This window comes from Natator depressus, chromosome 8, assembly GCF_965152275.1.
Source record: "Natator depressus isolate rNatDep1 chromosome 8, rNatDep2.hap1, whole genome shotgun sequence".
Classification (NCBI taxonomy): Eukaryota; Metazoa; Chordata; order Testudines; family Cheloniidae; genus Natator; species Natator depressus.
Window position 1 is genome coordinate 19,858,292 of NC_134241.1, and position 18,033 is coordinate 19,876,324.

An 18,033-nucleotide genomic window follows, 5' to 3' on the forward strand; every position below is an offset into this window, starting at 1 on the left:
GGAAGAGAGGCTTGGATACCACCAAAATTTTCCCAACAATTCAATTCTACTGAGGACAAGCATGATACCCTGTTGAGTCTCTCTTTCCACAAACTGCGCTTTTAACCCAGTACAGGGCTTTATCTGTCCAAACCTTTGTCCTGTAACACTTATCGCAGCTTGGAAACTTCCAGGAAACATTACTACTCTTAGATGTTACTGGGAAAAGATTTTATACCCAATTTAAAATATCTTAACTTATTTGGTCATGAAAATTCCACATGTTCCAAGGACCAAATCACTCTTACAGATACCTACATGGCCTCATTATTGTCAGTGGAATTTCAAGGTTATAAGCCAAAGCGCATTTGTCTCCATATTTCTATGGCCTACTTTACAAAGGTGCTGAGCATCTGCAACTCTCACTGGCTTCAACTGGAGTTGCGGGTGCTCCACACATCTGGAGGTCAAGCCGTCGGTGGTAGATTTAATAAAACACAGCATATCATACAGATTTAATAAAACACAGCTAATCAACTTGTATTCCACAAACAATGAAACAAACCACGCTAGGATGATACCTATTTCTTAATATGTCATTTAAAATTTAAACAGCATGTTCATATTCACCTAATTAAAAATTATTATCGTAGCTTTATAGCTAATGTCCTCAATGGCTAAAAAATTAAGTTTGGCACTACACATGCTCAAATTCTAGATTTGAATTTTCTGGAATCTTAAAATGACAAGAGATCATAAATAAATGAACCACATGTAAAATTTCAGTCTGCTGAATAGTAACTCCTTTGCATATAAACACAGATCACCCAATACTGAAGTTATATTTATATGATCTACGAGTGCTATCAAAATTAGTTTACACTATATTTTTAGAGATAAAAAGTGTAGCCATAAACCAATGGCAAAATCTGCTGCCATCTTTTAACTGTATACATTCTGTTAGCTTTTAAGAAGTGGAATACTGGCCAGGTTCATCAAGGTATACATGATTTTCTTTTTAAATTAAATGAATGGTATTGGTTTGTAAGCATTTGTGTAATTAAACAGACCCCAATATCAATAAAACGGTTAAATTTCTAAAGCAGATATCAGAGTTCTCAAATCATGAGTCAAAATACAACAAAAAGTGACCTGATAATTGTACCTGCACTAATGCATAAGTTTGTTTATTCTTTCACTTCGGCAGAGAAGAGACCTTGTAGGAAATATAAGCATCTCAACAAGCACTGATTTTAGTCAGTTATCCCCTGACAAACATCACAGGCATGGGTTCTCAAAACACATCACTTCTGTTTCCAAACTACTGATACCTGCTTCCTTTTTAAAATCCTAGGAAATGTATTAAAAAAAACTTTAGGTTGCAAAGTCAAGAATTCAAAAGTAAGGAAGCGCACATTTATAGTTGCCCGTGCAACTGTAATTTGCCCCGCCCTTGCACAAATGCATTATGATGCAGTCTTTAATTACATGATCAGATAAATACTTCACCCTAAGTGATCTACTGTGCCTCAAAAACCACTCAGGAATCAACTTAGCATAAAAGGCAATTTACATCTTATAATTACTATAGTGTTTCTAAACATTAACCAAAATTTAACTCCTATATTTTCAGTCTGTTAATTTGAATTGTGTTATGATTCTGATTCATTATGGCTGCGAAATACAAAACAATTTTACTCAAAGGTAACATCTTAAATGCCAGATTCCTTTGGTTTTTTACAGTGGCCATGGGATCATGCAGTGACACTGTGGAAAGGAGGCTCAGATACCACTGTGATGGCTAGCCTTATAAAAACCTAACTCAATATCTGGTGCCTAATCTGAGATTCCATGAAGGAGCCTGATCTTCAGAGGGTGAGGCTCACCATTTTCTGAAATTCGGCCCCTATACGTTGTCTCAAGTTAGGCACTCAAAATCACTGTCACTTCTGACAAGTCTTGACCTAGGTCAGTCCCTATGGTGCTCTCCCAGAGCATCTTGTCTTCTCGTCCACACAGGCTATTTTTTAGACTAACGGACAATTTCTGAGTTAACTCTGAGTCTACATTGGTGTAAATTAACTCCACTGACTCCAGTTATATTATTATAAATGAGAGCAGAATTTGGCCCTGTTTTCTTTGGAGACAAATGTCTCATTCTGTGCTGGCACTAAACAAAGGTAATCACTATATAAATTAGAGATCAATTTTAACCTTAAATGTTTTATTTTCCAGTCCTGAATTAGAATATGGGGAAGATGACCCTTTAAACTATTCTCCTGACCTGAAGAAGAGCTTTGTGTAAACTTGAAAACCTGGTCTCTTTCACCAACAGAAGTTGATCCAATAAGGTATGTTACCTCACCCACCTCCTCTCTCTAATCTCCTGTATGTTTTATAGTTTAGTGAGAGATACCAGTTTTGCATGTGTGTTATGAGTGAGATTTACATTATGCAAAAAAAAAAATTAATAATAATCAAAAAAATCATGGGGCTTGCACGTGACTTCAAGACTCCAGCCATTTTTAAAAGCTCCTCCATTTTTACTTAAGGTTTACATTACATAAACTAACATGATAACAATCCAGTATGCCACCAGGAAGTACAAAACAAATTATCACCTTTAAAAAAGAACTTCAAAAAGGGATGTGCTTTAAATAGTGTTACAGTGAGCTATTCACTACACATACAAGCCAACCTGTGCGCCCCCACCCACGTTCCAACAGGAATCTTCTGAGTAGGCAGCAGCTTTAAAGCAAGCCAGAAAGAGCTGGCTAATGTTACATTTGCAGTTTCATTATTAAGCATGCAGTGACTGCATGGGATACCACAACCCCATAAGTACACCCTCTTCCTGCCCCCCAAGAGAGAAGTTACCTTGTGCTGTACAATCTTCATACGCAAATTAGGACTGATTCTTGTATTACAGGCACTTAAGAAAATAGCAGCAACACAAACACAACAGAACAGGCACAGAAAGAAACAAGTATTTGGGACATACCATAACAGCAGTAACTGCTGGGGGAGTCAAGATCATTTTCTTCCTCCCTACACTCCCCACCAAGTCTTTGTCCCCTCCCATCCCACCACACACACAAAACCCTTTGCTTTCAAACAAACTGTATTTCAGGGTACTGTAACACTTATACAAGCTATTCCAATTCTTTCTGGAACTAAAATATGTGCTCTCACCTGCAGTTCACAGTACTTGGTATCATCCAGCCAGCTCAGGAGATTGAGCAGGTTCCAGAAAGACAAGCAGGCAACCCCAAGTAATCTTTCAGTTTATTTCTTCATAGAAATTTTAGGGCATTTTAATGATTTTACACACTTTAGGCTCAAAGTGTGAGTGGGTTTTTTGTTTTGTTTTTTCGTTATTTTAGTTTTTAAGTGTAAACCAGTGAGCTTCACCCGCCTCATGCATATTTTTCCAGAGCTGATCTGATTCTTAACCAATTTTTTCTTGCTAAAACTATTAATATCAATGCCATTTCTATTTTTTCCTACATATGGTACACCATACTAAGTATCTCTTCAATGCATATCTACCCCGAGTTCAGATTGAGACCAAATTCTGTGACAACTAGCTACATCAAGACAAAAGTTCACTTGCCATCATCAGTCTTTCTATTTTTTAAATCTACAATAATTCGAAATTAGGCCAAATTGCAAAATTTGGAGCTGGGTTTGGTTATCCTCCTCCTTTTCCCCCACCCTGCAAAAATGCCCTAAGAAGTTCATCTCAGATCTGTTTAGGAACTCAAAACAAATTCCCTCTTGATTTCTAAGTCTTAGGGCAGTTTATATATGGGTCATACCCATGTGACTGCCAGGCTCAAAGGAGGACCAGGAAAAATCAATATATTAAACCAGCGTCAAGAAGCAAAAGTCCTTGTGCTGTCCATTTTAGTTTTTCATTTACCACAGTACCAACATTATTTCTTTCACGTTTCTGCTCTGTTCTTCCTGCTTGCTATGAATTTTGAGTTCTTCCATATTTAAAAAAGTGAAATGATCACAATCTAAGGTGATTCAGGGTTTGTTTTTTAAATGGAAGAGTGGTCAAAAATTGGCCCGATAATAGGCATAAGAATCATGAAAGCCAAGACCTGATGATTGGTCATTACTTTTCCTTTATTAGTTTAAAACCAAACCTCCAGCGTGGCCTTGATTTCTGTTAGTGTCTCCGTTTATTTCATTTTGTTAAAAACCGAACAAAACTATTCTTAAGAGATTATAATTTAGCTATTTTTAAATTGAAGGCTCTGGGAAAGAGCCAACAAGATATACAGGAGAGATTGGGGAGAACCAACATGCAGGTATAGGAAACACTGCATTTTATATATACATACATATAATATATACACATGTAGAAATAAACATGTTGTAAACTAGAAATAGCTAAAGGGATTTAAAATAAAGGCTTGTAAATAATTCAAGGACTAGGTCAAATGATGAGTTAATACCTTAGCAACATTTGGCAAGAATATAAATCCTTGACTGTCACAAATGAAGAGTCTGGGAGTAGCATCCTAATCCATTTGCAATGGACAATTTTAGGACTGGAATCCTTTGTTCCCAGGTCAGGATTGGCACAGTCATGGTGAGGAGAAATCAATGTAGCATCAGGTCTAGCCTGTTTCTTAACTTGTCTATTAGACCCTAACTTACAGGTATTATGTTCACTTCCATTTTTAAAAAGTGAATAATTCACTTGTAATTAATTTATATTATCAATTAACTCAGAAATCCCATGGGTTCTTCATTTTTACTGTGACAAAGGGAACTTGCAGGATGACCACCAGTGACTACAGGCTGAAGTCATTTAATGCATAACTCACAAGTACTTCCTAATTATGGTTAGGACAAACTGGGCCAGTGTACAACACAATGAGGGGAAGAGGCAGTTAATATGAAATGCTGAAAAACTAAGTTTTATGTATTTAAGGTTCAAATGAGTAATGATCTTTTTTTTCCATAAATTGCTCAGAGAAGGGGGTGCACAGATTGGATCAAAAATTGACAGGCTTTGTGCTGCTCTTTCACCCAAACTAATATATAATACAAAAGGCTTCATTGATTATAAAGCTATATTGAGTGCAGGTCTTAACACATGGGTCTGCATACACTCAGGATCCCAGTCGGGTAATGTGTTGCACTCCCAAAGTAAAACAAGGGAGGAAAGGAGGAGGTGTTTTTGGCTATTAAGTTTAACATCCCTGCTCAGCATAAAAATATGTATACTTCTGTTTTTGTAGACCCCGTTAGGATGCTAACAAAAATCAAACCTCAGGGGTTTTTTTTTTGGTTTTTTTTTTTTTTTTTTTTTTTTTTTTACTGATTATGCATGGTCACTCACTTATCTGGCCATTATTATTATTAGTATTAGTTATTTATATTACCACGGCATCTATAGGCCTCAACCAGGATTAGGGACCATTGTGCAATCATTGACACATGACTCTTTGTGTCACCAATTATCTGAGCATATATTTGCAGAATCAGATAGGATGTCTCAAAAACAAAGCACATTCCAAACACTGCACAAGAAAACGCCAGTTAATTTCTTCCTTCCCAAGCATTCAGAAAAATCTCTGTACAAGTCATTCCAACTCTTTGACACAAACATCTTTTCCATAGAATCATTGTGGACCGTCACCCATTTTTAAAAATCTAGTAGTTTTTCAGGACTTGAAGAGGCTGATTGTTCTAGAAATATCACTACATATAGCCTTTAACTCAAAGTAATCCATTTTGAGAAACATCAGGTCTTTGAATTTCATTTTCATCAGGTTGCCTTCCCCCTCTCCAATTTTCAGGCAATGTGCACACCATCTTCACATCTACCTCCCCGCCTGCCCCCATGCACCCAATCCGTTTTAGTCTACTCTTTCACTCTATCCAAAGCCTAGCTTTTTCTCACCCTACCCATCTTCGGCCTAATTTTTTCCATGTATCTCTCATGCAGCTTTAGAGCTGATTCACATATTTTTCTTTGGCTTTTTCTAGACGGACTCTTTTACAATAGCGCTTTGCAGTGCTGGAAGCATGTGCGCCAGCCTACTTCTTTAATCCCTTTCACTTTGCACCACTTCCAGGCAATAAGCGCCAGTCCCATAGCCTGGAAAGAACAGAGGTACAGGATAGTCACTAAAGCAGCAAGTCTGCCATTACACAGCATTTAAAGACATTTCATTCTAGATGAAAGAAGGAAATATTTAGTCAGCCATCTCGTCTTACACCAATGCTCAAACTGCAATCTGGAAGACCCAGATTCAAAAATCAGTCCCTGGATCTCCGGCTCAGCTGAAGGCCGAGTACAATATAAAGAAGATGCAATTAGTCTCTAGGGAAAGGCTTCTGCAGATTATCATTGGCTATGCAGAAGTCAGCACGCTCGCTCTCGTGGATAAAAATAACATACTGAAATGGCAGCTGTTCAGGAAAGGAAATGGGGATAGGATTCAAGGGTAGAAAAAATGAAACAGCCACAAATAAAAATATTCTTTATCACGTTTTACAAAATCTCATCAGGATTTTAACACTGAATCTAATAGTGAATCAATGCTATTTTCAAAATGCTTCGAGGATCCACCCCCCCCACCCCAAAAAAACAAAAAACAACAAAAACAGAAAACATTGCCTTATTTGTACGCTTATTATTGCAAGCAATCCAAGAACAACTGTTACACTTATTCATAAAGAAACCCAAGATTAATAAATATAAGACTCAATCAGTAAGTAGTCGGAGAGAGAATAGATTTTGTTTAGTTTTACTGATTGTTATGCTGTAGACTTCAAAACCAAAACTACCACTCTTCTGTACATCCCAGTATTAAGTCAGGCCATCACTTAAACATTCAGGGGTTTCCGTCAAAGCCTTAAGAGACAATGGTCCCAACACTATGATTCCCAATCCCTAAATATCTTTCCCCCTCCGTTCTGAATTGGTCTGAAGACTTTAAAAGGCTCACTTGGTGTACTTTAATATTTTTCCTTATTTCTGGAGTGCATTGTGCTATGAAAGGAAGAAGTAACCTGATTTAGAATACTGACACTTAAGTCCTTATTAAATTTTATCAAAAAAGAGTCAGAAGTTAGCAACAAGACCTATTAGATCACCTGGCCCAACTCCCTGCCAATCCCAGATTGTTTCCTACAGTATGTTTTCTACTGCTCTGTCCAGTCTATTTTTAAAGTCTCAAGCAATGGAACTTCCATCACTTCACATATACGGACAATCCAAATTAGTTGAAAAACACTGCCCATGAAAAGTAACCCATATAAAACAAACTGCGTAACTATTTTTATTGATCAACTTATATAACTGCAGGTATTAAAATAGGACAGCAAGACTAAAATGACAACCACAACTCATCATATTTTAAGATGCTTACCTTCCGCTGATTCTTTTAAACATAGTCAAGCTAATTCTTTTTTAAAAGGCACACTCCTTAAAATACTACAGCAAATAAACCACTGCACAAGCCTGCTAAGCTATAATAGCAGAGAACAGGGATTTATGTACCACAAGTTTCATGTAAGTAACTTAAAAACGTAGCCCAGGAAATACTACTATAAAATGGAGTACTTACGGCAAGAAATTTAAAATGGAAGCATTGTCAAGGCAAGTATATTTTTAGGGCTATTAACCGTAAAATATCAAAAAAAGAATATTATAGTTTAGAGTAATATGTGTCAATATAGGTCAAGCACCTCACGAAAATACAGTAGAAAATTTCCCAGAACAATATCTGATTGATGTTGCTGTGTTCTGATTATGCAACAATACACAGCGCTTTAGACCAAATATAGATGATTGTGCACTGGTGATTAACAAATCAAGCTCAAGCAAGAATTAGTATGCATCAGAAATATACACTATTCTTTGCTGACATTTATTCCACTCTTTGAACACTTTTCACTTTAAAGTAAAGAACCATTTGAAAACCAAAGGACTTTTTCAGAGCAGTTAAACCAATCACAGTACTGTACAAAACTACCCTTAATTACTGAACATGACAATATAGCAACCTTACTTTGTTAGAAAACTAAATTTCCCTTAAAAGGTTCGTTTGGTCTGCAGCCACATCACCGTGAGCGTGTCAGATTTAATCAGCTAAAAATTGGATTGGGCCCGCCTAATAGCTGGATGAAAGGCCTCCAAGCATATTCCAGGTACTCAATTTAAGTGGGACACTTGACTTAATACTGAACTAAGGCTCCATTATGATGCTACGGTATACACAGGGTACTGCGCTCTGATGGCATGTGGGGGTAAAAAACAAAAACAAAAAACAAAGCCTTTACAACTTGCTGTTATTAAAGAGTAGCAAACCTCAAGGGTTGTCCTGGAGTCTCCAGGAATTGAAGATTAATCTTTAATTGAAGATTTTGTCATGTAATGAAACCTCCAGGAATACATCCAACCAAAACTGGCAACCCTATTAAAGAGCCAATGGCACTGGTACCCTTCTCCCCACAGGGAAAGTTTTTTGTTTTCATTTTTAAACTCAGTGGGAGTTTTGCCTACTTAGAACTCCGTTGTAGTTTCAGTTGGAAAGTTATTTCCTGCACTAAATTGTCATGCAGCTGCATTTCACCCCAGATCTGGATGCATGAACTTTTAGTATACATCTGTTAAGTACTTTGGGATTGTACTAGAGGAGCAGCACTATTAAAAAGCAAATCACTTTCATTAATAACACAAACCTTGGTGTTAGGGGAAATTTATTTTTAAAGACTACCATAAATCTGTTTTAGTGGCCTCAGGTCAACAACAAAAACGAGCATAAACCTTGAAGTGGATAAATAAGAGTAGTCAGACAACTGTAACCCTGAGACTGAAATTGTAAGATTAGTGTTTAGCACTGACCTGCAATAAACTAAACTTCAGGGTTTTATAGCATGTGCTGCTTCTATTAAGCAACATATTAATGTGTATTAAAAGCATTTTCAGAAGACAGTTGTGTCTTTAGTCGAAATTTTCAGAACACTTTCGTGGGAAGCTTAAAACTCATTTCTTTTTAAATCTTTCACTGGCAAAATATACCGCTCCTATATATTTAAGCATTTCTCATTCCTAAGAGACAGCACAAGCCTGTTCAATCTTTACTCTGGAGAAAGTACTGCATCAGGAGAACCTTGTAATTCAAAAGGGAAACGGACATAATTACACAAGTGTGTGGCATAATCAAGGGAAAGACTACTTGAGACAAAGTTGTGATGAAACAGCTTAGTACTCATATTAGACACTGGGTTAGTTAAATAAGTACCGAAAACATATTTTTGCAGAGACAGAAGACAGCATATGTGGCTGAAGAGGGAAAACACTGTCAAGTAGGTAGGTATGTTTTACCTATCTGAATAAGATTCCAGAAACTAGGAATTTAATTTTTACATGCTGCATGTTTAAAAAAATTCAACAATTCAAGCTACTTATTACACAAAAGAATGCGTTGTGCTTCCATTTCACAGTGTCCTTGATCAAGACATTAGACACACACTAGTGTTCATGTGCATTGATACCTTCGTCTCTTGATGGAGCAGGAAAATGAGGCCTAGATGAGTTGACCAGCATGCAATATTCAAATGATACCTTAGTTGTTCAAACAAAACACAAATTTTGTATCCTGCCCAAGCACATCATCCTAATTATTTACTGCAGGAAACAGTCACCTTCTAAATTTACCTTTCAGTGAATCATTTTCAGCTCTCATTATGTCAATCAGCGAGTTCTCTAGTGAATGCATGTCAAAAGTTCTTGCGCGATCCTGCAAGTAAACACAAACAAAGCCAGTTTAGACAACAAAATGCTATCCAAGGCTACCTCAAATATGCAGAAGCTTCTACTCCACCCTAGGTTATTAGATCAGAATTAAACATAAACAATGAAATTATATTTAAAGTAAAACTACAGGACTCTTGGGCTTTTACTGAGTAACAGTAAATTCATATCAGAAGCTTCAGTTTTGCATTAGTAACACCACGAACAAAATATCTGAAAACAAATGAAACTACAGTTTTACTCCTAAAAAAGCCTCATTGCAATAAGTAGTTTTTAAAACAATTAAAATGAGATATCCTGTATTAAAGCTCACTGCAAAGCAATCTCTCTTTAAAAAAAAAAAAGAGGACAATATGTTTATCATACTGACATTGAGCATTTATTTTGCCAGCCACAGAAATTCAGTCAGAACTGATACTGTTAAGAGGCCAAGAAAATTTGGGCTGCTTTATGTTTGTTTTAAGAAAGAAAAGTAACATAAGATAGGAGTGCTCAGGTATATTTTAGAGTTGGCTGGAAAATGGAAAAACAAATGACACACAAAAGTTTGTTTTCCTTTTTCATCAATTTAGTTTCCACTGAAGTTTTCAAGCCAGCTGAAGTCTGGAGGCTGAACTACTCCAAAACTTTATTTGCCAAGTTTAATACTCTGCACCCTCAGATAAATCCTGTTTGAAGTAATGAAACAAATCGCAATTTAAGGCTCCAGTTCAGGAAAGCATCCTTGTTAAGGAAAGCACTTACCAGTTTAAACTATGCCATTACAATACAATGTATGTTAATCCAGTGCTATACAGTTATCAGTCATTTTGGTGTCTGCACAATTAAAACTGAAGTTCACGGAATTTCATTTACTGCAAATATTGGTGCCAAACAGCCTAGTTTTTTGGTAAAAAGTTAACATTTTGTACTTTAAAATTTCACTCTTTAGACCCAGAACTTTGCAATTTTAAACAAACACTTAAAAACAAAGCACTAGACAAACTTTAGACACAAAAGTTGACTTGTATACATTACCATCACATCATCTGGATCCATTTGAAGTAAATTTACCTAGAATTTCTCCTTAGTGTCACCCTTTAGCATATTTCATAGGTCACCCTTTCTTGACTAAAACAGCCAATGCTCAACTGAAGAGAAAATCAAAGTTCACATATGTCTATCAAAGCCATCTATCTGGTTATCCAAGTTAAAAGTAATGTATTGCATTAATGTAGTAGTAGGTTTACAAACCAACACCAAACACTTTGGCCAAGCGTTATGGTTCTCAGTTTCTTGACTTTAGTGTCTATATTTAACTTTCATGTTTCAATAATACAGTCTTGCAAAATTACAAGTGTTCACTAGTCCAGGCACAACATATTTTGTCCCATGATGAAACAATTTAGTCATCCACCCAAAATAGTTTCCCCACACTACCCCCTCCCAGGGAAACAGGCAAGTAGAATTTTGTTCAACTATTATTAACAGACATTGCATTTAATTTCTGTGTTCAAAAAGGAGACCACCTCTAATCCCAGGTGTTCTATTTTGTTCATTTTCCAAGAGAGATTCACCTTTAAACCAAGACCAAGTGTGGAAAGTTTCTGCCCATAAGAAAACAAGGAAAGTTACAAGCAACTGTAGATAGGAGATTAGAGTGAACTTGTATACAACTATATCAATTACCCACCAATGTGGGGTTTAGTTTCTCTCTAAATCTAGATGTGAAGCTAAACTTTTGCAAGGTAAGTAGAGCCAGATTTGCTCAGTATTTGGATGAGAAGTTAAAAAACCCTGCATAAAATGGTGCTGTATATTCAATAACTGATACTTTCATTTGCTTCAGTATTGAAATACTGCTGCCATTCTGGCTGGGCACTGTATTGCCGAAGAGTCAATCTTTAAATGAGAAACTGGTCATGGCCATTTGTGGTCATTAAATACTCCGTGGTATTTTAAGAGTAGAAGTGGTTGGCTCTGGTCTCCTAGCCTAATTCCTATTTAGTAAGTCACATTCCTACCAAAAACAAAATAGTAATTTTAACTGAGAATTTATTTTTCACTTCCCCTTTAAAAAAAAAACCAACAAAAACCCCACAAACTTGTGCGTTCCTGCCACAGAATGCTTCAAGTACCCCTCTCCAGAGGGAGCTCGTTACAGTAGCATGTAGATGATCCTTAGAGAAAGTCTGGCAGAAAGGTGAAGGTAGCTGTACTCCGGTCACTGACAGGGCAGAAACATTTACCATACTAATACGGCCAAAATTCAACTTGCTGTGTTTCTGCCTCATCTTTTCACAGTGTTTATTTCTCACTAACCTGTATTACAAGAGAGCATACATATTACCAAAAAATACTAGTTTAGGAACATTTGGTTCCTTATACCTTTTTTCCTCCAGCTTCACATTTGTTTCTTCTCCTACTTGTTTCTTTCTTCACTGGTTCTTTTAGTTTCTTGATCTGATATTTCTGTCCATGGTTCCTATCAATTTCAAAGTCTAGTTATAATTCTAATAACTCCAAGCCCTAGTCTGTACTACAAACTTATGTTGGTAGAACTACATCACTTAAAGGTGTAGAAAATCCACACCCGTGAGTGACAGAGTTATACTGACCTAACTCCTGGTGTAGACAGCACCGTGTCATCAGGAGGGCTTCTCCCAGCTCTTCTCCCTCTCGGTGATGTCGAGTACCTACGCCAACAGGAAAAGCTTTCCCATCGACATAGATAGCGTCTTCACTAAGCACTACAGCAGTGCAGCTGCACTGGTGCAGCTGTGCCACTGCAGCACTGTAAGTGTAGATAAGCCTTAAATTTCAATGAAATCAATTTGAATAGTTTACAGAGGTAAAAAGGTGTTCCTTATCTTAATTGACTTTAATGGGAATAGGTATAATCCATGCAAGTCAGAAATGAATAAAGACAGACATTATCCCTAAATTTTCAGTATCTGTATTGCTTCCATCCAGGACTGTTTATTTTATTTTATTGGGGTGGGGGGGCGATAGTTTTTAATGATATTGTAGCACTTTCCAATCTCTCAACATTTCTCACTATGTATTTCTTTCTGTTCTGTACCTTATTTTGTGCTTTGAATCTCTCGTTAGCAATAGATCTAGAACTCAGCCTCACCAATATTGAAGCAGCTGGAAACTCCAACTTGTATGCATCTGCCACTGCTCCTATCTCACAACAGGGGGAGCATGGAATTTCAGAAGCTTGCAGACCCTTCAGCTGCCACGCTGTCAATGACATCTCAGTTATCTGGCAAACATTTAATGGGAAGAATACTGCCAGGCAGCCTCTGTATGTTATTTTGTATACAATGCTGCCAACAAACTGTAGGGTCGGCCCCAAAATAACTTCTCCCCCCTAAATTTTTGGTGTTGTGCTGAGATTAAGTTATATTAATGAATGTCACAGAGAGGGATTAGCATTCATCAGCTGGATGTGAGGTGGAGGGGGCAGTGTTTGGCATTCAGAATAGAGGCAGTATTTAAACATATATAAGGGAGAAGAAAGATGGAATAAACTGGAAATTCCCTCAAAGGGACAACTAGATTCTTTAATGGAAATTTTCCCTGAGCCTGCTCACTTTCTACTTGTTCCATTTTTAATTACATGCCCCATTTATTCTCCCCCTTTATGATGCATGAATTTCTAATGAGGATATCCATGTCTTATAAGCTCAGTTTCCCAAGGTTCTCCACCTGCAGTTCTAAACCATGCTCATCTTGATTACCAAATAAAGTTATGTGGCTGTGTCCCCATTGGTAGCCACCATTAATGGATCATTCACAATGGAAGGGTGCAGACCATTCTAAAACATTCAGAGCCTCATCCTCTCCACCCTCTCGTGGTTCCAGTCATACCAAGATGATGGAAGAGTCCGGGTGATACAAAATGCTGAATACCAAGAGGCCCCTATCTGCCACATTCAGTCATATGTCTTGATGAGGTTTCTAAACAATTCTAGAGCATTCTCAATATACAACTGATAAGCAAGTTTTTTCTCAGGCCTGAGGGAATGCCTAATGGCCTAGTCAGCTTGAGGCGCTGAGTTGCCTCAGCCTCAATCCTGGGAAAACACAAGTCTTGGTACTGGGACATTTGAAAAAAGTTCCTCCTCGGGGTCCCTGCCTATTGAGGGCATTTGTTAAAAGGCCACAAACCAAGTTAAAATGCATCTTAGCATCATGTCCCTTCCACAAAGCACCACTTATTAGTGAAAGAGTAGAAGCTAGACCAACAGTCTACTCTAGTTATCCTAATCTTTTTAAGTTGTTCAGTTACTATGGTGGCAAGCCTAGTACACATACTTTATTTCATGACATCTGATGCTATTTTCCAATTGCAGAATTTCAGCAGACTATGTCCCTATTTATACCATGACACACTCACAACAGCAACCCATGTTTCCTGAGTGCTATTTAACTGCAATTCCCTTTCAGCATGGCTTCTCAATCACCTGTAAGACATTCAAAACGCAGCATGTCATTCACCAGTTTGCATAATTATGAGCATTTTGTCCACCCTGTATTATGTACTATTTACACTGGGTAGGATAGACTAGCCTAGAAATACCCCTAGCACTTTGAACCCAGATGGCAGCAACAAAGCATAAAACCAGAAAAGCAGATCTATCCCTGAAGTGGATAGAGCAAATGTTTTATTTACTTACTTACTTTTTTGGAACTTCTGGATAATCCCAGTACTTTATTTAGTCAATCAATTCTAGATGGTGCCTATTCTGAAAAGAACAGATACCACAGGGCTCCCAGATTCCTGAACACAGACCTAAATCTGCACTGACGACCCTGAAACCTCATCAATTTCAGTGACCTTGCAGCGTTTAAATCAGCAAATTTGGTTCACTGTGCAGAGAGGTCCATTAACAATTTGAAAGGCTAAGTATCATAATAGTACAATGGCTTGAAGAGAGACAAGCACCATGAACACATTTTTCTTTTTAGTAGAATTTCTCTATTCATGTAAGATATTTGAGCCTGAATTATTTAAAAAGAAAAGAAACTGCACCAGTTTTGCTCAGTGCAGTGTTCTAAAAGTTTACATAGTGGTCAGCAAACAAAGAAGTACTTTATCTGAAAACGATAAAAATTAACATTTGAGACTAGCACTGGTGGCCATCTTGCCAGAGACCTGTGACTACACATTTAATACTGCTTCAACATTACTGCTGTAACATGTAAATATTAAGCGCTGATTTTTAACTCAGTAACCAAATATGCGGAAAAGTTGGTCTTTGTGAAGCATATGAATTTTCACTATGCTGTACCCAGCAAAAATGAGTGCAGTCCCTCTTTCAAGCATACAGTGGGGAGGGGGATTCATCCCACAGCGTGGTGTTTTCTAAATGGCCCAATTCACTGAGTGACAGTGGCCCCAACGGAGTCATATCAGTGATCTGTGTGTAATAAATATATGAATGAGAAAGAAGGGATATAGGGATAATGATCACCCAAAAGAAAGTAAAATGTCTGTATGGCTATAACAAAATACGTTTTCTGGTGGCTGATATTGCTTACCTAAGTTGATCAGAAGAAGAATTTTGCACTTCAAGAGTTTGTATTAGGGTATCTGACCTTTTGCTTTGCAAGAGGGCTCAAAGGGCAAGCACATTTACCTTTGGCAAAAAAGGACTTTGAGAAACAAGATCCTAATGAGAATCAAATTATAGCTCCAATACAAGAGGCTGCTTTTAAGATATTAACAACATTTACATGCTGTAAGAAATGGTGGAATTTATATAAAAACAGTATTGCTTAGAAGACTAACTATATAAAGGTAATATTTAGCAGCCCACACCCAATTAATATAGAGCCGATATTCTACACCAGTGAACTTTATGCAAAGGTCTGGCCAAATCACTCTAAAAAGGAAATGGAATTGCTTGTCTGTTTCCTTCATGCTGCCTAGAAATAATTTCAAAATACATAAGATAGCCATGATAATGTGATCTAGTGGCTAAGGACTGAGAGATGAACTCCCGGATTCTAGTCTCAACTCTGCCACTGACTCGTGAATTTGCACAAGTCACTTAACCTCTGTGCCCCGTGTTCTCCCCACATCGATCTGTAAAGAATATTTTAAATACTTTGGGATCTGTGGTTGACAGGTACTATGTAAGGACAACATTTAAAATGGAGATGCTTATAAGTAGGAAACCACACAATTCAGATTCCATAAGATCCATCTTCTTCCCTACTTGATGTCCAAAGGGACCCATTCCAGAATAAAAACAATTAGGATAAATTATGTATTATACATATTGTGATACTATATGCACTGGAAGTTGAACATGAAAACTTGATGGCATGGAAGAGAATGTTCAGCATGGACCTGAACCAAAACCTTAGATTTAAATTCTCCTGAGCTTCACAGACAGTTGATCTGGATTCAACCACTGAAGTACAGGCCTAACTACATTTAATCTGTACCCATGCCATCAGTATCGCCTGACCAATTAAGACTCCAGAAACTGAGAGTTTCTATTCAATGTTTCCCAAGATGAGGCAATCGCAACCATAGTCTGCCAATGCTATGAAAGCCAAACAGTATAAAATCAAAGCCTGCCTGGGTGTGACAATTTGCTTGTAGCAAAGGCTGTGCCTAATATTACAAAATGTGAATTCTTTGAAGAGTCAGGCATCTATAATGATGCAAAGTAAACTGTTGATTTTAGCAATTTATTGAAGATGATTAAGCAGTATTTATGGGGCAAGCATAATTGCATATATCATACTTTAAAATTGGAGGTTTCAGAGTAGCAGCCGTGTTAGTCTTTATTCGCAAAAAGAAAAGGAGTACTTGTGGCACCTTAGAGACTAACAAATTTATCTGAGCATAAGCTTTCGTGAGCTACAGCTCATATGATGAAATGAGCTGTAGCTCACGAAAGCTTATGCTCAAATAATTTTGTCAGTCTCTAAGGTGCCACAAGTACACAAGTATATAGTTGTAGAAAGATCACCTCTAATTCCTAGTCACTGTATGTGCTTTGGAGGTTTGAAGCTTTCTGAAAACTTGTCCTAGTTCCCGTAATTTAAAAAACTGGTGTCATAGCTATAAAGTAAATATTTACTATTATAAACCAAATCCTGTTTATTTCTTTATGTTTGCCTTTATAGTTTCTAGTAACTCTATATCCAGGAGTCCCTAACACTTAGTCAAGTGTCTTGGAAGCCTTAGGCACTGGACATGAATTCCACATTTTTATTTCATTCTGAAGTAGAATGATGAAGCTTAACTCAGCGGCTATATACACCCCACCCAACCCTCCCCATAAGTGGTGTCTTCCAACTCCCAATCCAGTAACCGCTGAATTAACAAGGCACTGAATAAACAGGTTTTTCCTGAACGGATGTTGCTGTATGCTGCCCTAATCATTTTTTATAGCTTCACCAGGAAGAGTAAAATGAAAGCTGGAAAACTCAAGTGAATCAAAAGTGCTCACTCCCACAAAAGCTCTTATGCTCTGTCAAACTGAAAGAGTTTTAAATATTAAGAAGAGTTACTGTCCTGTCTATAAATTTCAAATAACATGCCTGAGCCCACTTCTGCTGTACATAAACCTCTTTATGCATCTACTACTGTACGCTACTCGATGTTCTCTGCTCTATGCTGCCCTGCTGTGTATGCAATTCATTTTCAAAGCAAAATGAATAATAAGATTCCTTCTTTTAATCTTAGGAAACATAATTCAAATAGCTTCTTAACAAAGGCCCTCTTTTTAAAAAATCCCTGAGGTCAGAAATATGCAGGAGGGCTGAAGCCTAAGTACAAACGTCAGTGGTAAATTTATAAAACAAGAACAGTGTTAACTTCCACAGTACTTAAATTGTGTATGTCATACCACATTAGAGTGCTTTTAATTCCACAGACCAATAGCTAAATCAGTAGGGGGATAGCATACAAAACACTAGTTACTATGCAGTGGATATAGTTATAGAAAATGGGTGAGCAGGTATTTAAAAAACCCGAATATATGTATTTTAATCTAAAATAACAGGTTGCCTCATCATTTTATGCAGCCAGCTCTCAGTCTCTCAAGAGGCTCCTTCAGAACAATAAGAAAATATAAATCAAAATCCTGAAGTGAGCAAAGAAAAGACCATTAGCAAGATTCCCTTATTATGAAAGGTTGGCAAATGCATGTAACGGAGAATATTTTTAGTTCTAAAATGCTTTATGAATGGGATTGTTTTAATACACTAATCAATATAGTCAGGATTTTTGTGTACAAACAGATCATTACAGAAGGGAG

General features: G+C 37.2%; 1 protein-coding gene across 3 annotated transcripts in view; it reads right to left on the reverse strand.

Moving 5' to 3' along the window:
* CPEB4 (cytoplasmic polyadenylation element binding protein 4) overlaps window positions 1–18,033 on the reverse strand; it is a 53,587-nt gene that overhangs the window by 28,876 nt on the left and 6,678 nt on the right. For all 3 annotated transcript variants that reach the window (XM_074960553.1, XM_074960554.1, XM_074960552.1), the window contains one exon: window positions 9,671–9,752. In XM_074960553.1, the coding sequence (XP_074816654.1) occupies window positions 9,671–9,752 (82 nt within the window). The remainder of the gene's footprint in view (window positions 1–9,670; window positions 9,753–18,033) is intronic.